The sequence below is a fragment of the Molothrus ater genome, chromosome 3, assembly GCF_012460135.2.
Source record: "Molothrus ater isolate BHLD 08-10-18 breed brown headed cowbird chromosome 3, BPBGC_Mater_1.1, whole genome shotgun sequence".
NCBI classification, from domain to species: Eukaryota; Metazoa; Chordata; class Aves; order Passeriformes; family Icteridae; genus Molothrus; species Molothrus ater.
In genome coordinates, this window is record NC_050480.2 from 47,612,408 (window position 1) to 47,636,830 (window position 24,423).

General features: G+C 35.2%; 1 protein-coding gene across 6 annotated transcripts in view; it reads right to left on the bottom strand.

Annotated features, from left to right (window-relative positions):
- Window positions 1-775: 775 nt before the first annotated feature.
- The window catches only part of STXBP5 (syntaxin binding protein 5), a 105,694-nt gene continuing 82,046 nt past the window's right edge, over window positions 776-24,423 (bottom strand). For 4 of the 6 annotated variants that reach the window (XM_036379420.2, XM_036379421.2, XM_036379422.2 and 1 more), the window contains 7 exons: window positions 19,190-19,240; window positions 14,893-15,132; window positions 13,124-13,487; window positions 10,497-10,662; window positions 9,609-9,720; window positions 7,237-7,457; window positions 776-6,531 (listed from right to left, as the gene is read on the bottom strand). In XM_036379420.2, coding sequence (XP_036235313.1) covers window positions 6,490-6,531; window positions 7,237-7,457; window positions 9,609-9,720; window positions 10,497-10,662; window positions 13,124-13,487; window positions 14,893-15,132; window positions 19,190-19,240 — 1,196 coding nt within the window. In that variant the 3' untranslated portion in view covers window positions 776-6,489. The remainder of the gene's footprint in view (window positions 6,532-7,236; window positions 7,458-9,608; window positions 9,721-10,496; window positions 10,663-13,123; window positions 13,488-14,892; window positions 15,133-19,189; window positions 19,241-24,423) is intronic. The other 2 variants (XM_036379425.2, XM_036379424.2) reach the window with 1 other exon arrangement.

Consider the following 24,423-nt stretch of genomic DNA (forward strand, 5'->3'; position numbering starts at 1 on the left):
ACTCCATGCACTGCAGAGCATCTAGTTCATTATGTGTAACCATCAGATATGAAAGAAAAAACAAGTCTGGAACTAGCAGACTTTTCCCACAGATGAAACTGTATTCTCACATACTAAAACAACCAACAGTGAAATATTTTGCTATTTGTCATCAAGAGATCCAAAAATTTCTCCAAGGTACAGCAATTTCACTTCTCAGATTTACTGCCCGAACCTCTCTTCGGATTCATTATTTCCCCACCATTGAGAGTATGTTTACAAAGCCAGGTTGTTTGTATTTCCCTCTCTCCCCAACAGCAAAAGACAGCAAATTTAATAACACTGCAAGCTAGAAACTGCTCTGTGGCAAAGCTGAGCCTCAATCCAAGAGACCAATCAATCTGCTGTACTGTAAACATGGCAAAGAAAAAAATACCAGTTTCATCTCTTCTCCCCTTACACACTGGATTTTTCATTTAATAGACAAAATGCAGGTACAGAAAATAATTTGCTTTACTGAGTCTGTACAATGAACGACCTTAACTTTTCTGGTAACTTAAAAAGATAACAGGACTCCACGTTGTCACCATCAGTATGCACATTTCAGAATGTTTTTAGACATGCTTGGGGACATCACTGCAGATGAAGCATTTCACACCTCTCGGGGTCCTTCAGGGCTACTCCTCATCAGCCAGGCTGGCTGCTCTGCTTGCTGTAAAGCACAACTCACACCTTCCTGCTGCTCCAGCCAGCAGAAAAACAACTGGTCATGAAGAAAAGGAGTAAGCTACACTCATTTCAGGAGAGATTTGAATAGTTTATTTTGCCCAATCAAGAGCCCTTCAGCATAATGACACATTCATATACACATATATGAACATTTTTTTCTGAAACATTAATGTATAATACATTTTAAATTTAAAATACCAGCTGCACAGGTATTTTTATTTACAAAAATATTCCATACTTAATTTTTTAACTTCATTATGATGACATAGTTCAGTCCAAGTACATGTAAGTAAAATAACTCTATGCAATCTAACATAGTTGAGTTTGTAACAGTACAGTTTGCAGTTCATATGAAACTATATTTGTAGACAGATGGATTTGCAACCCTACCTAAAAATGCATATTCCAGTAATCATCCTCAGAAGAGCTAGTGGGGCTCAGCAAGACTTAACTGAAGAATAAGTTGCAATGAACATAAGGGAAAAAGAAAACACACATGTACACACTAACATATACAGAAACGAGAACTGCTACACATCAAGCATGCTTACCCAGGAGTGGGCAATGTTTGAAAAATTTACGGATGTATCTTTTCCCCCATGGTGCTGGTACAATGAAACAGCAGCATAACTAGAAAGCAGCATGTTTTCCTAGTTCTAACCACTACAGATAGCAGAGCTCAGGTCTAAAATAACACAGTACTGCTTATTTACAATTCTGTTTTAAAAGGGAATATTTAAAACATGTTCCCACCCCTCTCCCTTTCCATCACCTATGACTGAATGGTAGTGGTAATCCACATACAACTTCTTACATGTTTTCAACTGAAACAGTTTAATTTCTAGTTATTTGCCTGGTAATATGGAACTTAGGTACTAACAGAAAAACACAAGCGTCAAAGTAACCTACAGCTGTAGGTTAGCTTAAATGTTTCTAGGTGCACATGGAACTACTAAAAGAAATACTGATTGACATCTTCCATTTGATTGTTTGGTGTTTCTGCCTCATTTCTCTTCTCCCTTTTTTTCCACTTTTAAAAAATTAATGCCTACATCTTTAAGTCTAAACTTTATAAGGTGGAAAAGAACCCAGAAACAGTACACTCATTGGATTTGAAACAGTAATAAGGTAGATATTTAGCACATCTTTATAATGGGCTTAAGAAGAAGAAATTGGCCCAGGTCAGCTTTTCAATGAAAACAGAAGTAAAATTTGTTTAACTGATTCACCCACGTGACACCCTTTTTTCCCCTGATTCTGTTCACTTCCACCCCTCAAGCATCATTAATTTCTGTCTACAGAGTATTTGAAGATTTTGTGGTAGTAGCAAAGTTATCAACATCCACCCAAAAAGACTCAAATCAATTACCCAGGAAATTGGCTGGCACAAGGGAAGATTGAAGTGACAAGCTGTCCTACCTGGAAAGGGAGGCAAGGCACTGCAGTTCCTCCCTCCCACACCAGACTGTCTGCAGTCAGTGCCTGCCTAGACATGTTAAACTACAAGCAGAAAATAGTGGGCACTTCAGCCACAGACTCTTTAATTTTTCCAACACGTTTCAGACACAAAAAAACCCCAACAAAACAAACCCACATAAAAACCAACCCTGATTTACATGTAAAGAGCTGATGTATAATCAAAATACGCAGATTACTCAAAGAAAATGTTTATTCGACAAACCTCACTTCAGTTTTGGAGAATTTTAAAAGTCCAAGAAATAGAGCTGAAAAAAGTCTCTCATGTGTACCAGAAAAAAACCCAAACCATAGAAAACCAGTCAGCCATGGACTGCAGCTATTGAGAAAACTTGAATATTAGGCTAGTTCCCTATCTTCTTGCTCCATACTTGGAGAATTATTCAAGGATGTTCATAATGGGAGGTAAAAATAACTGATTATTTTCTGCAAAGCAAAATGGGCTATTTGTTTTAATTGCTTAGTAATTGTATCATCTCGATATGAGATATGAATGTATTCATAAGCTTAAAACAACTTCTATGGATAATATACATACTTTAAGTACTTTGACTTAAAACTTGAACGTAAGTCTTTTTAAAATTAAAGGTAGAAGTGTACATATAAAAATTATTTAAAACTAAAAGTATATTCTTAAGCAGTATGTATAAATATAACAGATTTCCTTTGTATTATCTAGTAACAAATGCGAAAGTGTTGCAGTAATTTATAAACTGAATGCTGACACAGAATACGTGCCTTTCATTAGATTCTATATCGTATATACATCTTTTGCTAAGAAAACACACATTCTAAATAAATCACATAATTAGCAAAGGTGCCTGAAAGTAATCTGTTCTAAAGTCTTTATTGAACATGTGTGTTTATATACAAATAATGAACCTGAACTGCACAAATGCAGAAACAAAATTAAGGAATAAAATACCATGATTGAATTAAAGTGCAGGAAAAATTCAAGTTTAAAAGTTCAGGTAAGATCAGTGCCATTAATTAAGCAAAAATGAAAAATAAAAGAAACAAAAACAACCAAACAAAAATTCCTACCCCTCAAAAAAACCCAAACAAACCAAAACACCACCAAAACAAACAAAATTAAAAAACCAAAAACAAAACATCAAAAGGAAAATAAAAGGAAAACTAAAAGGAAAAAAAAAGCAAATGAACTTGCTTCCAAAAATCCTCCTTTGGATGTAGCTTTCCAATCACCTGCCATGCAAGTACCACCTCAGGCACAAAAACTTTGCATAAAGACAGACAACACAGCTATATATTACTCTACTTTATAACTGACTGTTTGCTGAAGAACAAATCACTGGAGATGCCTGTGGTGTAACATTATCAGACTGATTTGGAATACACACATATTTACACATACCAGGATTCAAAAGTTACGATTTGGCAGGACTAAGGTGAAGAAAAGCTTCTTCAGTTTACAGTTTTTAATGAGACACTCTACATATAAACAGATAGGTAGCAGCAGGTAGTTTCTTACTTTCATTTAAAAAAAAGCATTGTAGCTCAATTGTATTTTTTAGTTTCCCAGATACTCTAAAAAATGTCATACAACTAAAATGCTAGTGAAAAAAACAGGGGTGCTTCCCTGCAAGGATTTCAATACACTTTGCTGTACAAAAGGTGCACCACCAATAGCACAATAAGATGCAATGATGGGTGTGTGATCGCCTTCCTTCCACTGGGAAGGAAAAAGTAACATTTTAGACTAAAATTGTACATAGCCCCTTTTATTGACCAAGAACCATTTGTGTATTTATCTCAAGAGCAACCATGTCATTATTCTTCCTATCTAGAAGCATGCCCTGAACACAAGCACCAGAAGAGATTCAACTACAAGAGATTCTGTAACACCAAATAAGCTGCTACTCCTCTGGTACTGCCAGATGGTCTCTCATTGCCTCTGATTATTTTGCTTGCTGGTGGTTGTCAAATACATCTTGATGAGAAAGTTAAGTAGGCTTTCCTTTCAAGCCAAGGTCATCTTCCATTGATTGATACCATAATTTGTTGAAGAATACTTTTGCAATCCTCTCCCCCAGAGCCTGACCAGATTAATTCCCCAGGATTCTGTTGCCCTGAAATGTACTTTATTTTCAGCAGGTCAAATAATAATGATTCAACTCAATTTATAAATGTGAGACAAGGAAGGGGACAAGTGTCAGCTAGGGTGGGTTTTTTTGGATGTGGTACGGATAGTGGTTTATCTCATTTTCTTCTACCTGGATGTCTCACAAAATGGTGTTAAATTAATTAATTAATTAATATTAGACACTAAAAAATAAATTAACATGCAGAGGCAAATATTGCATGGCAAACTGAGTTAAGTAACTCAAGCAAACATTGCCTCAGTAGCTATGGAACAGACCTATCAAGAAATCATAATACTGCTTGTTTGAATTGTTACATTTTTATTTTTTAAGTCCTTTGAGCAGTGGGCATAGTAGAGCATGCCCTTTTACTGGCAACACAATTCAACTGTCTTTTTAAAATGTTGCTCTACCTAAAGTGAGAAAATTTATCAGTTTGTGCTTCAAAGCCCGAACATATTTTCCTCTCATTTGAAAAGTGATTTAAGGAACCATAAGTAACTTCAATATTTTGCATCCTTGAGGTGTTTTGTAAGGTTGCCTTATCTGTGTACCTGCAACATCACTTCACAATACAAATATAACCAAAGTTTTGCTTTGGGAACATTGGGGAAGTTTGTGAAAAAAGTACACAAAATGCAATGCTTGGAGAAGCAAACCTAAGTGATTAATTTCAGACAATGTAGACCTATTAGCTTCTAAGTACTCCCTTTTATAAAACAAAACGAGTCAATGACTATTCCTGATTTGAGGAAAAAGGTCTTAAGGAATTTTTGAAATGCAAGCATTTATTTTAAGGAATACTCTCTTTTAAAAAGAGCCCTGGTTATTCACACTGATATAGCTTTAGCGCAGTAGCCATTAACAAGTTAGCTCAGCTGTATTATTTACCTCACCCAAACGGAACATTATTTCAGCAATTCCTAAAGTTTTTATGCACACTTTACCACTGCTTACAATGAAAATACTGCTTTAGAGATTAAATCCAAACTTTAGGACAAGTGCCTTTAGTGCTGCATGGGGCTGAGACAGGTACTTGTAAAGTAGCACTACTGGCAGAACTTAGAGATTGGCTAAACAACATACTGACAATTATCAAGTATTAGATGCTTGCTTGCCATTATTCATGCATCAGCACCTCCATGGTGTGTAAAAGTTTGAAAACCTGAGTCCAAGGTTATCTGATTTCATAGTAAAGGACTAAAGGGGCATCTAGAACTCAAGTCTTGAACAAAACTATCTCAGCTATTTCAATTAATGGCTGTAAAGATACATTCTGTTAAACATTCATAAAAACTCACAGCATGAATGGAACCCACAGCCAATTCTAAATGTTACACAACCTGAACCAATAACTATTTTTGGCAAAAATAATATTTAACTGAACAGAAGTTGAAGAATTCTTACCACAAGGAAGATGTTACCACATTTCACATTGCACGGCCATAACACAAACGAAAACTCCCAGCATGACACATTCCAGTCATATTATTCACTTGACTTTTTAATGCAAAAATTACGTATTCTTTTGTTTTGCACGTCACAGAATATGATGTGAATACAAGAATACTAGATCAGGGGTCCAAGAAAAGACTATGCACAGGTCAACTATGTATACAATTTTCGATAAGAAATCTTCCAAGCTTCCAGCTTTTTAAATGAAAGAAGTGACAGGAAACTTCAACTCTTCTTCAGCAATAATGGTAAATATAGGGAGTCCTAGAGAGGGTAATTGTAAGTCAGCTACTGTCCAGCAAGACAAACAGCTCGATTCCAGCTCTTGGACCCCTGATTTATTGCCTCTCCTTAAAGGAGGGTATAACACTGGCAGCAATTACAATAGCACAAAAACTTTTGGCATATGAAATATTAACACAGGATTGATCCTGCATTGCCCCTGCCCATCTCACCACAATTTCCCTTTACTCTCTTTCTCACATGTTCCAGCTACCTTCTCTGTTCCAACTTTATGCTAACCAACAGCTAAGAAACACTCAAGTTTCCTTTTTTGTGTGTGTTTCTTAGATATAAAGCTCCTCAGTTAAAGCCAGGACTGAGGTAAAACAGTGTGTCATTTGTGCTAGGAAACAACAGTATCCGATGGTGAATACTCCTTTAAATTTTAGTGGTCCTGCCAAAATTAATGAAAAAACAAGATTTTTTCATCAGGACAAAATTAAACAGATGTGATTGATGAGAGTCATCAGAACTGGTACCACTTCTTGTCTTTGTACTTCAACATCATCTAAAAAAAACCAAAAAAAAATTCTAATTACTTTTTCTGTAATGTATCAAAATATACAATGACACAAACAAATAATATGCTTTACAAAGCAGCATGAGAAAGAAGGATTTTAGCAAGGATTCTTGAAGTTGCAAACACATCGCTGAACACTGAGTGTTTAGCATGATGAATTTTCTAATGGTAGCATTATTGCTGGTGAGCCAGCCGCAGAAAAAGACATTTTTGAGAGAATGGGGAGGTTGCACAGGAGTTTAGGGTGTGGAAAGAAGTTGGCATGAAAATGAATGAGAACAGCCATTCTCTGGAAGTCACTGAGATAAAAAACGAAGTGGCACTCAGAGGATTTGCATACAAGAGGATCTTTCTTAAGGACAGCAGGAATCTGACATAAAACATTACTCTTCTTATTAATTCAGTGACAATAAGTAATTTTTTTAAGTAATGGGGATTGAGTTGTACATTTAGAAGCTTACATGCTTCTCCAGCAGACTGCATGCTCTACAGCAATGTGCCAGGAGACAAGGCTGTTTCCAGTGAGTACTTAATTGTTAGGAGTGACAAGTGATGGATGAAAAGGAAGTGTCCTTTATCAATGATACTGCATGCCCTTCAAAAACCTCTAACATGCCTTTGGCAGAACTCAGTCACCTTGCAGAATTTGCATTTATTTGACAATCGGTTTAATGTTCAGTTTAACATACTCACCTCATGAGCATGTTTTGAGAAAGAATCAGCACTGTAAAGCATAGCTGCAGTTTTCTCTTCCAGTTCTCCCAGTTTCTGTCCTCTTTCATCCAGTGCCAGCCGGGCTCGTGCCAGTTCACCAACTACACCAGATGCTGCTCCTTTGACACCTTCAATGCCCCCAGGTCCTGGAATATGCTGGGCAAGACTCCTTGATGCCTTCCCAGATGCTGATTCTCCAACTGGAGGCATTTGCAAAAGCAGCAAATACAGAATAGTAAGTTTTTCTATCATTGCAACATAAATATCACTGAAACTAGTTTATCTAGTGGTGTAATTTCTTTGCATGGAGACCAAAGAGCTTATTTTAGGTATGACTGAGGAACACTTACTATTCTATGTTAGTAGATGTTTCTACATTAGAACTGAGGCATTCAAACATATTCTCAAGTTTCCAGGTCGGTTATAAAACTGAAAGCTCTTCACAGCTCAAGAGTGAAATTAAAATTCTGATGTTCATCAATAGAATTGTTAAAAAAACCACTTCACCAGCACAATATAGCTTATTTAATGAGGAATGTGTTTTGAGTTCAACAGACAAAGCAGGGTATTGAAATATTGATAAGTTGTGGTTAGTTCTGGAAGAGCTTTGCTGGTATGTAAGCCAGCCAGTGTGATTCCACCAGCAGAAGTTTTTTTTGATGGAAGCAAGCAGACACCTGAAGATTAGGTGTCAATGCTACCATTATTGTAAAAACCTTGCAAAAAAAAAAAAAATAAGGAAAAGGAATGTAAAACCACAGTATGGCTGTCAGAACAAATCGGCACAAAAGGTCAGCTGAACAGCTCCAGACTCCAGTGATAGCACTGACTACATTGACTTTGCTCTTAATGGCACATCAGTCATCCAGTTCAATCTATACACTTGATGTGCCAATCTCAAGCAGAACTGTACAGACCACAGAAATATGAGTATTTGTTTTAAACAGTGAAATATTGTTTGAATATTTTCTTTTTTTTACCTCTAGGAAAAATAGTACTAACTGGTTAAATACATTTTGATGCAGTATTTCAAGACTCTCTGATTTGATTTTATGATTCTATTAAGAATAATTTACACTTAAATTACTACCATAAACATCTTTCTGGGAATTTCCAAAATAAGAGAAATCATTTCACTTATTACAGATTCTGCTGTGACCCTTATGGTAAATATGGCTACTTTAAAGATATTTTCAAATGTCTTGAATTGTCATTGAAGTCTCTGTCAGGCTTTTCTTCATTCATTAGGATTTTTTTTCTTCCATTCAGTACTATTTTCTTTCTAAAGATCCAAGCCAAAACTTAATGGTGGAAATTTGACATGATATAAAGAGATCACTTCTAAAGTTACATGGTATTTTTCCTCTGTTTTATTTATATTAAGTTATAATTTGTGCACATAAATTTCTCTAATGGAATACTTCACCAACCTTCCACAGTATTACATATACATATATGTATATAAAAACACACAAAAAGAAACGGTTGACACAAAAAGTGACCTCTAAATAGCTGATAGCTGCTCAAAATGTACAGGCACAAGAGATGAAGTCTAATTTTTATTCTGTAGAGATCAAAAGAACCACCATAAAAGAAGGGATTGGCAGGGCACCTTGTCCATTTTGACAGATACATTTCACATTAATCAGAAAAAATTTCTTAAAAAGAAGCTTGCATAATATGGCGTTGCATCTAGCAAATATCTAAATAAATAAATGGAAGCTATTTTCCTTAAATATATTAAAGTGCTTAATGCCACCACAGTAAAGAAAAAATGTAATCAAAAAAACAATGAGAAAATTATAAAGCAATGAAAATTTTGCCAAATCTGAATTTTACTGTCCTATAAACAGAGGACTGAATTGAAATATCATACAGTTCTGCCCTTGCTGTCATTTCTAAGGCATCTCTGCATAAGCAAAACAAGGAAAATCTGGCAAATAACTGAAGTAGAGTGAAATTTTAATTTTCTCATTGTCCAGAATAGAATTCTCCAAAAGCAGCATAGATAGAATTATGGTCAGTACTACATGCTTCATAAAGATGAATAAAAATAAGGTTATAAAACAAGAAATGGTTATAAAACAAAACCAAAATGTTACTAAACAAAACTCATCTACTGCTGAATAAATGAGCTAAAGGAACCTGTGAAAAAAAACCACCCAAGCTTTTCTGATCTTGTTGGTAGGTTGTACAACACAAAATCTATGAAAAAAAAATATTTGTCACTCCCTATTTTACTCTCCTCTTCACAAAGGTAATGTTCTATGAACACAGGTAATACATTCACCAAGGATCACTAGGCTCCTAGGGAAGAAATACCAGAAAAATAACAATTAACAATAACTTACAGAGTTCTTCTCTGTCAAGTGACTGTGCCCCACCTCCGAACAGGCCTTTGAAGAACCCCCTGTTTGGTGCTTCTGGTGTTTCTACAAGTGTGAAGAGTTCACCCAACATTTCCTTTGCAATGAAAAAGAGACAGAACAAGGCATAAATTATTAAAAATAATAGAATATTCTTTCACTTTCAGGATTTGTTTAATGGATTTGACTTTCAAAAGAAATATGCTTTAATGAGCATCTGTCTTTGCAAGATGATGTAGGAAATAGAAAAATAAAAACATATTAAGAAATTTGTCCAAACTATCTGCTTCTGATGGTTACAAGCTTAGAGCTCATGGAATTCAGAAGCAAAGAAATGCATTCAAGTAAAGCTTATTTGCCCCTCTACAACTTGGGCAAGACTCCTGACTTTGTTCTATTGCAACTGCATCTAAAAATACTTATATCCACATAGCAGTATGAAAGTAGAGCTTGCAACTCTGCTGTTTCATTATTCTATACAACTACCAACCCGAAGCATGACTGAGAATTTTTCAAGCTGTTAATACCCCTGAAACATAATAGCTTCCTTCAAATATCCTGAGTTGGCATTCCCCGCTTGTGTCAGCACACACCTCCCCCAGTGTCAACTGATCAAGGGAATTTTAACTGCATATTAAAGGAGCAAATTTCCTGTTGATCCAAATGAAATTAAGCAAGAAACTGATTCAGCTACAATAGGATGGATGAAACAAAAACTTAAGATAAAAGTGATTAATTCAGAATCAGACTCTACAGTGAAGGAAAACAAAAGAGGAAAACAAAAGGGAAAAACAAAAATCAAAGCACAAAAGCCTAAGTGCTCAGCTCAGAACATATCTAAGAAAAAAGTGATTTTTAAAGAGAGTTCATTACCTGAAGATTTTCACATGTTTCTTGGCTGTAGGTGAGCCTCTGTATTTCAGTTGGTGAGACAAGATAGAGTGCTTGTCCATTATCAGTGAAGCAGAACGTTCTGGCTATCCGCATATTGGTGAGTGGCAGGTAATACACATCCAACAATGGCCTTAAACTTGGCAAACTTAAAGAGAAGAATTTAACCCCATTAAGTATAGGAGAAATGTATCTTATTGATCAAATGGCTGATTTTTAAACTGCAATACATAATTTTTTATCTTCACCATCTGCATGATACCACATAAACAGGTATCATTTAATTACGCTACAGAACCTCAAAACATCAGATTTTTCAAGGCAGCACCTCAAAAGTGAAATTTAAACATCTGCATCCCAGATGCATTTAAAAGCATTTTTTAAAATGATAGTCTGAGCATGTAAATGACAAATTCAGTATTTAATGAATTAGATATTACTTGATAATTACCAAGGTATTTTGACAAGTATGTACGAAGAGTTTACAATTAAACATCCTGTCTCTTCTCCCAGGTTAATAATTTCTCCCTGACTAAAAATACAAGTCTAAAAGATCTCTCCTCAAGAAAATTTAGAAATACAACGAGTGTACTGTCAAAGGAAAGCAAAATACAGTAGCTTCAAGCAATCTTATGAATTAAGTCCCCCTTTTTTCTCTGACTAGATGTTGAAGAGAAAGTCCTCTTAGAGCAAAGTTTGCTTTCTTTATATTTTCTGATTCTATACATGTAACTGCAGAACTTACTGTATCAATCTACTGAAGAAGAGACAGCACACTTGGGCTAGAGCAATATTCCCCTACCAAACATTCCTCTCCCTCAAAGTGATAATAAATGCAAGGGACAAAACATCTAATTTCTTGTCAAGTAGAAGCCAAAATAAACCACTGTCTCAAACATCCTCTACAAAGTTCTTCTAAAGAAAAATTTCAAAAATTGTTAGCTGCCAATGTCCCAATAATACAATAAACAGCTTCTGCTGCAGACACCATCCACATAAGGTTATTAATTCTAGACACTAAAAAAGCAGCCAGTGGGGAAAACTGAAGTTAAAACCAAAAAAAGATGTAGTAACCACAACAGTATCAGGATGCCTTGTTTTGCTTTTTTCTTTTTCTTTTTTTTTTGGTGTGATGCTGAGATTGCCTTTGGAAGCAAGTCTCAAAAGTGAGAAATAAAAAGCAATATTGTCTTGTAAGCATATCACCCAGTTATGACACCTCTGCCATGCATGTCTAAAATAAGAATATTCCTGAGAGTCAGTAACAGGGAAGTGTTTTGCTTCAGATCAATGGGAGCATAAAATGTTTGTACAGCTTCAAAACACAAAAACATCAGATCAGATAGGACAAGCATGATATCCATGAGAGCACTTTCATAATTTCTGTTACAGATTTGTTTGTTACTAAGTCCTATCTGAATTTATATCAGTAGTTAAGTATTGGGCATCTGGGGTATGATACAGTGCTCTGACAACTTTACATGAACTGCACATAAGGTCCATCTCCAGCAGCAATTCATGCTTACAAAATGGAGCTCAGCATTGGAATCCAACTTCCCCACACAAGGAAACAATTCAGCATTTATAATTTACCACTTATGTAGAGTTCATTAGAGAACAATGTGAATCCTGAAGAAGACAGGATTTGTTTCACTACATGGTATCTGAACATAAGTTTAGTTTTAGTTAGGAAAAACAATACTGGTTTGCCCTGCAAGGTGAGAAGCATTTTTTAGAGATGTTTAGAATACATAAAACATGGGATATACACCAATGAAGTTACAGACTTACATACTACAATTAAAAAACAAGTTTTGATTGTATCAGCTTTAGTTTTATTCCTAACAACTTCCTAAAAAGTATTTTTTTACAGAGTTTTCCAAGCTGAAAACTTCTTTTGGCAACCTTAAAATATTCTTTTAGGAACTTTACTGGCATATAGGGCCATGTTCTACATTCACCTTATCATCAGGCCACAACTAAACTGCAGGTGCAAGGGTTTAACTATATACACACTGCTGGTTCAGAATAAAATAGCACTTAGAAACATTTAAGATAAAGGACATGAAAATTACACAGGTGACCTGTAAGTATATTTAAACACTACTACTACTACTACTATAACACATGTGTAAACTCCTTTCTTTAGATGACTTATTACTATACAACTGGCAGTTAATCTTGCCTTCGTAGCCTTGGTATAAGCTTTTAAGGCAAAAGCAAGCTACACAAGAAAATATTGAGGCATGAGTGTGATGCAAACAGCAGCACAAAAATAGGCAGAGTTCTGGTCAGCTGCAAGCTAAAGGTCTGACTGAAGGCTTTTTTCTCCATCAGGAAGTAAATTCAACTTCTAGACAAACTTAAAGTCATGGATCTATATCACCTGTTTGGAACTATGTGTTGAATCAGTGTAGCTTGAGCTAAAGTGTTAAAGCCATAACTAACAGGAATGTGCCATCAAAATTATTCAGGCTCAAGTATTAGAGAATCATCAACACTGAGTGAATGTAATTTTTTTAAATTCACCATCCTGTGGAAAAGGGACCTTTCTGTGTAGCAGAGGACTATTTCTTTTTGTATTTAAGTTACTATCAAACAGGTCTTACCTAAAAGTCATAATATGTCCATTGGCACAAAAACATGCAAGGCAGATACTGTTACTCAACGACACTATGTCTCCACGAAGAACAAAAGAAGTCTCTGTTATATTTTGCTTATAAATACAGTTCTGGGATGGCAGTGAGATAACTTTTGCTTGCTTTTCTGAACATATCACTGCATATTGGTTTTCACTGATTTCCTGAGAGGAAGAAGGGGACACTGAGACAGGTCGTCGCTTTTTTGCTTTTTCTTTTTCATCTTTATCTTCATGGTGTTCTCTCCAGGTTTCATGTGCTGGTGGGACCAAAGATCCTGTGGTGTCCAAAAAAGCCATTCTCAAGATTGCCCCTTTTAGCCTCAGGATGGTTCCTAGGAAAGAGTAGTTGAGCACATTTCTAAAACAGTTCTCCTAAATTGCTTTCCAAGCTACAAAATATTCCTTTAAGAAGCTAGGAGAATGAAAAGAAAAGAAGAACTTCAGTTTGCCTCCCTAGAAAAACAGATGTACACAAACCTTGGGCATTTATCTAAAAACTAATGAAGCACAAATGTAATCAGGAAAATGTTAAACCAGTTTTCAAGGGTAAAGTGGGTGCATACTCTTTCATTAACTTCAAGGGAAATGTATTTGTATTTAAGTTCAGTGTCACAAATGCAACTCATTTAATTCTCTCCTGATGAGTACACAGTATATTTAATATCAACAATAAATGTTATTAGTCTAAGCTAAGCACCATCTTTTCCTTCAACTGGTTCAGAGACAAGCATGTGCAGTTTTTTTTATTTCTCCCCTGCAGTTCACATTTGAATCCACTCCTCTAGCTTGAAATGAAAAAGTTTTCCCTCCTTACAGTTTAAATCACTGTCTCTGTAGGCCAGACCTTTAGCAAATCAATTTTATTTTACCTTAATTAATTTACATGTAAGTAACAACATGAACATCTGCTAAGTCCAAAATATAAACCAATATCTTTTAAGGATTATGCTGCAGATCCAAAGGGGAAACACACTGCCTAGCCTGCAGCATTGCTTTTATGACCAAGTGTTACCAAATCTGACCACTGCTGCCAATCCCTCACTCGATGGGCACAAATCCCATATATGGTCTAGATGTCCACTCCTCATCATTCCTAAAATCAAATGGCATTGCAATTTGTATGTTTGATACATCTGTGTAGCAAAATGGACTAGAACAGCATGTTCTGCATGAGACAGTGGTAGCAGGAAAGCTAAATCTATGACTAACAGTCTATCCAATAAACCATGAAACATAATTACAACAAAATTAGTGGCTGTGCATCAGAAAAACAAGATCCAAGACCTTTCACAGCAATCCAAAGGAATATAATTATCGCTAAATTTCAAGCTAGTTGTTCAATTCACAGCCTTAGTTTGCACTCCCTTTTATTTGCTGCAGGAAAACTGATTGACTCTTACCTCATGACTAAAAAACAGTAATAAACTGAGCATTTGATACTATTAATCTCTTCTGCTATCTCTGTTTAACAATTACAAATGGTTTCTCAGCAAGTAAACACTAAAGTTATATTTTTTTTTATTTTATGAAATTGTACTTACCATTTTTCCAATTTGAGAAACTCTGGTAACAAAGTAACCAGTCTAGCTTGTTAAACTTACCAGCTAAATCAATGCAATATATATTTTAAATTAATCAATCATTGAAAAGCTAACCCCAAACAGTTCCTTAAAAAATAGGAAGAACGACAACAATACTTTATCAAAGCGTCCTTTAGCCTGTCTGCTTTGTACATACCACTGGGAGAAACAATTACTGGCTGAAGAAGTCTTTGCTCTCCTCCTGGGGGTAAGTTCAGTACAATGACAAGCACTGTACCCAGCGTGGTCCCAACCCACAGGCATGGGGAAGGTGATGTATCAGCCTTTCTTGTGAAAGTCTCACAAAAATGAAGAGCTGAAATTGCCTCACGTGACTCTTTATCAATGCTAGTTACACTAGAACTCCGGGATCGACTGAAAGAGTTGTCTTTGACATCTGAAAATAAACCGGTATTAATTAAAAAGAATGGCAAATTGGAGGGATTAAGAGAATTTAAAATTCAATTTTTTTTTGTTCTTTAGCATCAACTGTATATTAACTATAATGATATTGATTTTTGTACTCCTATCCTTCATAAGTCATACCTCCTCATTCCCCAATTTCCAGCTGTTTCTTGAGCAAAGCGCCCAATATTTGTTGCAGAGGTTGCCATTAGGTAATTATAATGAAAAATTTGAAGGCATATTTTTGTCTTCTAGAGCCAGAGAATAATACTTATCAAGTGATACTCCTTTAAAAAGCTGAATGACAAACCTCTCTGCCAATTAGTTCATTGAGCAGATGAAAAAATACTGTTTTTTTCAACACAGTTAACTAATCTTAAGAAGATACAACTATTTTACTTTAGGAAATGAAGTGACATCTGCACAGCATGATAGCATGGGTCCTGTAATGACCCACAATATTGTTCCACTTTAGGAAACTGTGTGCAGGAGATCTAACAAGCTACTTACACACCCCCAAACTTTAGTGAGGGGAAAACAAATACTACCAAATGCCACGTGGTACTGTTCTGCAAAGCTGAATATTTCCACTGGGAATGCTGTAGCATAGTGCCAGTAATAGCACTAAAACCCTTCTGGATGTCTTGCTCACCGTTTAGCAACAAGTGAATTCTAACGTTAACAAAAGTAAATTGCAGCTCCACTCTTGCTGTATGTAATCTGTAGGTGTGGCAATACCTGATACATCAGCAGACACTGGATTTATCTATGCATTCACATATTAATGCTGTACTTTCTTATTTCATAATTGCAAAGTTTTAACACAAGACAGCCCTCACCAGCAAAAGTTGGGTGCAATTTATATTATGCTTTTAAAAAATATAACTCAAAAAATCTTTTGAGTAGGGTATAGATGCAATTGACATTTTAAAGCAGGATTAAGAGCTAAAGAACAACATTCAACCATGTACTATTTGGAACTACTACTATGTTAGTTTCATTAAATTATTGAAAAATTTTCTACAAAGAATATCTAACATGCATTTGGAAAACATACATACTAGATTTCAACTGACTAAATACACATATCCACTTAGCACAGTGAATCTTCTGAGGAATTTCCTCATTCCAACAAGGATAGAAAAAAACATCGTCCTGTTGAATTTTAGCTGTCAAATATAAAACATGGATTATAGGAACTAACTCAATCAGATATTGACATACTAAGTTTTCACATTAAACCAGTGTAAAACAATGAAAACAATAATTTGTTTTTATAAGTCTTCTAATGACCACCACCTCTTATGATGCTTGTTTTTTTCAGGCTTGAGTATTTACTAATTTAATGGGTTTTTTTCAATTTTAATATGGATTAATCAGTCTGAATATAATCAATCATACAGTAACTGCAATAAGCATAGATTTATATGTGCATTTGTGTGTTCTAGCTATTTGATTTGAAGAACATGTGTACAAATTCCAGAAGCATTGGAATGGACAGGAGAAAACCAAGGAAAATTAACTTGTCAGACACATGGGCATTTTTGAGAGTGGATAATCCATTCGGAAGAGAGAACAGAGGGTTAAAAGTTTAACTGCTTTAATTCATCCTACTTATCCTGAAGTCAAGGAAGAAGTTTGTAAATGGATTAGATTTAGATGAAGAGGAAGGAACAGCAGTGTGATGAATCACTACACACCACCAGAAGGATGGAAAGATGAGGTTCTTTTGAGGAAGCAAAGCAAGGAATAGCACCTATGGCAGTAGCATCTTAATCACTGGATTAGAACATTGAAAAGCAATGGTACAATGCAGACAAGGGTATGATCAAGATAAGTTCTGTTTTAGAAAGCGGAGAATAAATACAGAAACACATAGTTTAGATTTTATTTGTTCAGACAGGAAGAGGAGCCGGTTAAAGATCCAAAGACAGAAATTTAATTTGAAAGAACAAGATCATGAAAGAGTAGGTTTCAAGAAGCCATGGAAAGAAACGAGAGACAATGATAAGGATAATGAATTTAGGAGAAAGGCATTTCAGTTGTCTCCTACAGCCCATAGATACGGACACATAAGTGACAAAAATATAAGCAAGCCAACACTGAAGAACACTATGCAAAAAACTATATCACTACAAGAAAAGATAGAAGCAAAATTAAATGTAACTGCTTAAGAAAGTGATTTACAGACCTGAAAACCTAGAATAATTTTACACAGAACAAAATGAGGTTTCTAAGCACAGATATTCACATACATGCAAAGTCAAAACCAGCCAAAGGCTATTGCAATTCAGAAGGTACAAACCATTTTATGGGTTTATCAGAAATGATGTGACAAAAAAACTCTTCCATTATTTCAGTAGAAGGAACAGCAAATATTAAGTGATGTAGAAAACACTGTAACTCTTTCAAGATTGGAAAGTGCTGAAAAAAATTCAGCATTCACTTTTCACCAGTCTTCATTAGGAAAAAGTAACACTTCCAAGTAATTATTGCCATCAAAGAAATGTGAGTAAAACAACAGAATTACAATTGGTTGATACTTAAGTATAAATGTGTTCCAGTTTGCCAAGTATGAAATTCACCCTATACCAAAATTATTCCTAAACCATTAGTGAACATGGAACAACTGAAACATATTGAAAAGAGTCATCAAATTCTTCAGCTCTTCTGCGCCAACATGGCCACAGTCAAATTGCTCTAGTTCCAGACACTGAGCTTAGAAAGATGAGGACAACAGAAGCCACCTCAGGTTTAGATAACATAACCTAAAGGAGGAACTGAATTCTGCAAAGAAAAAAATTCTGTAAAAATGAAATTAGAGATATGATGACAGATTTCAACAGCATAAAAAATGACTAGCAAAGATAAGGAGTATGTATTATCCCTGTTTATTGTGCAAAGAACAAGAAAAAGTTAATATGGAAGCAAGGAAGTTGAATTAAATAACAGGAAATCTGTCTAATTAGACTACACAACATTGAAACTTTGCCTGATATATTTCTAAAAAACTTTTTTATTGGAGGCTCATGAATAGATCAAAATATCTGTATCCCAGCCAGAGGATCCTTGCCAATTCTTCGATAAAGAATCCCTGAGAATTGCTTCCAACTTAACATTTCTCTGAGAGGGGCAAGCTGTAACTGTAAATCAGGGTGGTCCAGCTCAGTTTGAGAATATCCTAGTGCCACAGACTTTTCCCCTTGCTGACAGCAGCAGCACCTGGCAAACACACAGTGCTACAGCTCCCATCTGATCCTGGCTGTCTTCTGCTGGGCTGGTGGTGGCAATTCTTCTGCAGAGAGAGGAGCAAGCTGTGGCAGGCAGAAGGCAGCTGCATTTGTTACTGTAGGTCTACAGTTGTCCCCCATCATCTTTAGAGAACAAGTCAGAGGAGCTGGATCTGATCTAACAGCTGGCAGTCAAAGTATTTAAAAAAACTCCAACCAACTCATTTGTACATTGTTTCAGGCAGCACAATGACCTTTAGTACCACAGACCTCATAACTGAACTGATCCTTATTAAAAAAGTTACGGTGCATTTTCAAGAAAAATAAATTCTCAGACTGGTCATCCATCCAAACAGCTGTATATTGCTTTACTTTAGAGAGAGTGGTCACAAGACAATTAACATTTATAAAACTATGCCCAAGTATTTGTTGAGAGTGCCTCAACATATCCAGTTAAGATTTTAATTTTTCAATTTAGAGTGTATCAGATGGTTCTAAACAGGAAGCAGCAGTTTTCCTAATGCTGTCTGCTTATTCATGGTTTTGCTATCACAGCACTACTGATAAAGTGAGTGACAGATACCTAAAAATTATGATGAAAGTGTGATAAGCCATATACAGGAATTGCAGGCTTACCTTATGATGACAGCAATGACATTTTCTGCCTGAGAGTCCCCAAAGAGAGTGGAATTAAAATTTTATTTCTACACTTCAGATAAATGCAACATAAAGTCATGATAGCTTACATAATTCAGGCCTCTTACTTTAACATACTCACATTCAGATTTAGTAAAAATAAAATCAACTATATAAACTTACCTAAATCAGGCTTTAACTCAGTTGGCAAACTTAGCTTCCTGGACATCTTTGCTGAAAAGTGAAGTATATCTTTTTTTTAAAAAGAATAAACATAATTTTGCTGGTCCTTATTTGCTTCTTTTGCAATATTTAATACATAATTATTTATTACATTCATTGAGGTACTTTAAAGGATTTCCACTAAAGCAGAGCCTCACTTCCTCGAGTGAGTGGTACAAACTAAATCATGGAAGACAGCAAAATTCCTAAATACAGCATCATATGACTTTGTTGAGCTTGATTTCTCTTCAGACTTCAGGCAGGACTTAATGGATTGGATAAACTTGGCTTTGGCTCAACCTCAAGTTTTAAATCCTCAGGTGAGAGGTCAGAATTGCAAGGATGTGCAGTGATTCTTACAAAAAGTTAAGATCCCATCCCCTTTCTTATGCCCTACTTTCTGATCAAACCTGAGACATTTAAAATAGAAAAAAAAAAGAACTTGAAATTACACTACAATTAATGCACATGTGTAAAAAGCTAATCACCTGAGAGAAAAATCCACAGCTTGAGAACAATGAAGACATTTCAGAGAACAATCATAAAATCAGCAGTGTACAAACACTTGCAACACATTCAAAAAACCAGAAAGATTTTGATAATACTGCTCAAGTGAAAAACAGCACTTCAACTCATCCCTGACTTAGAAATTTTTTTTAAAGGATGGAAATCTTGCAGTCCATTTAAACTGCAGTACAATACAAGCAAATGCTGCTACAAAAACCATCACAAATAAACTAGCAGACATACATACCACTTTCATCTTACTTTCATTAATTACTGGAGAAGGAATTATTTTGATATAGTTTATCTGCTAGACCAGGACTACACTCTAAATTTATTTCTCAGCCACGTGCTTCTGCTTTGATGTATCATTTTTATGATCTTGCATGGGTAATACTTCTTTTCCTAAAGTAGATACTGAGTTTAGCCTCATAATTCTAGGAGTACCTTGTAATGGATACCTCTCAAAGCAGCCTGAATTCTGCTGCTTTTCTCTGTTAAAATTGGAGTTACCTCATTCTAATTATCACTTTAACAGAAATCACTCCAATTTCTTCATACCCTGAAGAACAGCATGTGACTTAAAGTTAGTTCCACTCCTCCAAAAGTGAAATACTTTACTGTATCATCAATTATGCTCATCAATATTGCAAATTCTAGTTATCTGAGTAGTTGAACAGTTTTATTCCTGTCATACATCATAAAAATTTGAGAACAAGACTCCAGAAATCTTTTAATTTCCTTTATGTGTCAATGTTAAAAGTATGCTTGAATTAAATTGAAATTACTTACTCTCAGGCAGAAATGCTAATCACCTATTTTAGTGCAGGCTGAAACTGAAAAGGGCAGCCTGACTACGTGTTTTGTACCCTCATCCTTGCTTTAGCACTGGCAAATACCTAACCTAACCTAATGGTGAGGTCAAAACTCATCTAAATGAGGTTTCTGCCAAGGGTTGCTTCCAAACAAGATCAACTCCTATTTCAGATCAGAGCTCAGAGACAGGAACAGAAAACTAGGGTACACAACAGCAGTAGTGATGAGGAACCCGTCTTTTTGCTGTCAGCTCTAACTTAAATCAGCTTCTGGAGAGATCATGAAATCTCATCTGGAATAGTGAATTTCAAGATGGGCATTCCTCATAACACTTGTTTTCTCTGTTGGACATTTAAATAATAAGAGCTGAGGTACTGAACAAAGCCTCAAGTATGTACACACAAAATAACTGGAGCTATTTTTGGTTTTTAACAGCTTTCACCACGTGTAAATAACCTATTTAACTAATTGAAGACCAGTACAGTCACTCTTGGCTTTTCAAATAGAAACATTTGGCACAATCTTAACAACTGGGAGAAAATTGACAAAAAAAAAATAAATCCAGAGTTAAAGATAATATAACATTTAATAGCAAGTATAGACAAATGTGTTGGATTCTGAGAGCTGATCCAGTTTTAGCTTTTTGTTCCTTAGTGAAAGGCCAGCTGTGTGAACTAGGCTGGTAAGATCAAACAAATTTGTCAGACAATTTTCAACATACACTGAACTATGCCTCATTAATAGGACAAGAGGATACAAGATTTGTTAAAAAGGATATAATTACTGGAAATTGTGAATTACTGTGCTATGCAAAAAACCCCCAACATTTCAAAACATATGTTAATGTGTCAGAAACCTCAATAATTTAAATGTAAATGAGAAATAAGAACCTATTTCAACAGCAATGGTGCCATCTTGTGTTTAGACAAAAAACTGCCCAGACATGCAGTAACAAAATAGGAATATTTCACCAGCTAAGCCCTTTTTGACTAACATTATTCAGTATTAAAAAAAAAAAACCCTGCTTGCATTCACATTGGCTTAAGTTTTACAATTTTTGATAAATTCAGGTTTTTTATGCCTCAGATGAAAACCAGCAACATGCTAGATACCTTGTACAAAGCAAAAGATATAAATCAGAAAAATGGAAGATACAGGATGGAGATCTACAGAGACAGCATTCAATGTCAGGCTTTTCACTTCAGCTGTAAAACAGGGCAGAAGTGATGCTGACTGCTCCTGCTGCACGTGGCTGACTTCAAGTAGTAGCTGTCATATCAGAGTTCAGTATCTCCCTTGTTGCTGCCACATTTACAGCCCAGATGGAGACCTGGGAGCAGTTGTGCTCCTCCTGGCACATTGCTGCTCAAGGCAACAGTGACTGTTTTGCCTGGGTTTAGTCCTACATTTAATATTTCTCTATATTAGAAAACCTAGATTAATACACAGGTGCACATGCACATTCTCTCAATATATATAACTAGGTATCATATTAGAGAACTGTCCAAACCCAGGGATTCTTGGAGATTTCTCACAGGTCAGGCTTGGGCAGGTAGGTGTTAAAATATGAAAGACTGCCTTTCCATAAGATATTATGTGTCAGTATAGCAGGAACAACCTTCAATTCAATGAAGAAAACATGAAGCCTGAGAAGGCTTCTCACTAGGAAGCTGTGGCTTAGAAGCAAGTCACATTTCATTTGCAGTGGGTTATCCTGAGCTGATGTTTTAAATGTATAGCACATCAGTTTGAAAGCTATACAGTGACTTCTCCTCCATTCCTCTTATTTTAAAATAAAATTCTAAAGATTATAAAAGAGACATGTGTCTTGGAGCTTTAACAACTAATAGAAAAACTTATGAAGCCTATTTCATATAACATTGCATGAGAAATAACGAAGCAGCTTAGAATTTGTTAGAGACACCAAAGCTCCCTAATTATTCTATATTTGACAACTATACAAAATGAAATATTTACATTACCAATTAACTAATGTTGAAATCTCTAAAATTCACATGAGAACAATAAAAGCATTTTATAAGAAACTGTATGAAAACGTGCTTGGATACATCAAAAATTAGATCAAAGTATTAAAAACACATTGAAAGAATTGGTCTTTGACATTAGAGCAAATAAGAACTTATGAACATCCTAAAATTTGATTCAATGAAAACAGCTGTAATTGTCAATTATTACAGCAATGTTTGAAAAATTTAGGTATATGCTTAGAATGTAAGAAATGTGAGAAAACTCTGTCAGTATTAACAGCAGGGATTACAAAAGTTTGGAACTAAATCTACTCTGCTTAAGTCCATCTACTAGTACTTTTTGCAATTATTTTTAAATTTGTAAAGTGCAGGAAATAAATAAGACCAATTTTCCTAAGAATTATTTGACACAGGCTACTAGTACAGTTTAAAGGTTTTAAAATCTACCATATTTTGCAGGCACCTTTATTAAAGATTTTTCCAGAAATGGTTGTTATGTCTTAACTTCCAATACAATTTGTAGCTATAATATTTAATCAACTGTGCATCTTCATGACAAATACTTAATTAACCAAATTATGAGTAAAAAAGCTGAAGGTTTTGCTTCCACTGAAGTTGGATCCCAATGTCTTTCTATAAAAATGTCATAGCCTTAGAAAATAAGTACTTCCTACCAATTATTCTTTCTGTAAATTCATTTAGTATATTCCTTCATATTACTTCACAGCATATTGTTTATACCTTCAAATATGTGACATTTGTAAGCGAATGGGCTGGATTCATTAATGGCCACAGTACTTTCTAAAATTTCTAGAAATGTTTAGTTAAATCGAGTATCTCAATATCTCCAAGGAAACAATTAACTATGATTTTTTCAATGTTCATCTTTGATGCAAATAAAAGGGAAACATGGCCCAAAAGCAACACATTCACAACAGGTCTTTAACTTGACTTAATATCCATTCCTTAGCACAGAGCATTCACAGTTGTGTATTTAGAAGAAGACAACAAACCAGACCAACTGATCAAAATGTTGGTGCATTAAGCATTTGCATGTTGTTTTACAGAAATCTGTAGAAATTATGATGCTTTACATCAGTTGTGATAAATAATAAATTAACAATGGCTTCATATTTATAACTGCGTGTGTGATGTTACCACCTTGCAGCTCTACCACTGAAATGAAATTTCTTCACACTTTGCTAGCAGCATTCCTTTGCTTCTTGTTTCCATTGGGCAAACACAGGCATGATATTAACAGCAACTGAAGTTACCAATGGAAATTATTTTAATTCTGTTTTGCACCACATTTAGCAGGTTGTATTTTACACATTGACAAGGAAAGGAAAGACCTTGAACTGACTGCTCTGTGTGCCAGTGCAGAGAGCTATGACCACGCCACATACATCAAATACATCTAATTCATCCCCGAGAATACAGCTGATGGCAAACAATTTGTTTCATACAACACAGTGATGTTGATGAGAGTGACATACTTTACAAAACTCATTGTCCATGCACATTTGGTTGTCAATTCAGTTTAAAACAATGAAAAGCAAAACCATGCAACTATTAACACAGGAAAGGTGTTTTATTTACATGAAAGAGCTTAGAAGTAAGTTCAGAAAGAGCTAGAATAAGCATGCCAGATATAGACAACATGGTAGCAAAACAACTGCATTAGTGCACAGCAAACCACTCAAAACTATGAAAATGCAAAATAAATAATTATCTTTGGGCTTCCAATAAACTCTTCAAATTACACAAATCACAGTATAACTTACACCCTGAAGAATGCATTGCTTATAAATAAATGTTTTTCTTTTTTTAGCTGTGAAAAACATTTCAAATACTTTCACTTGAAAGGCTTCCAGCTGAAACAGATGT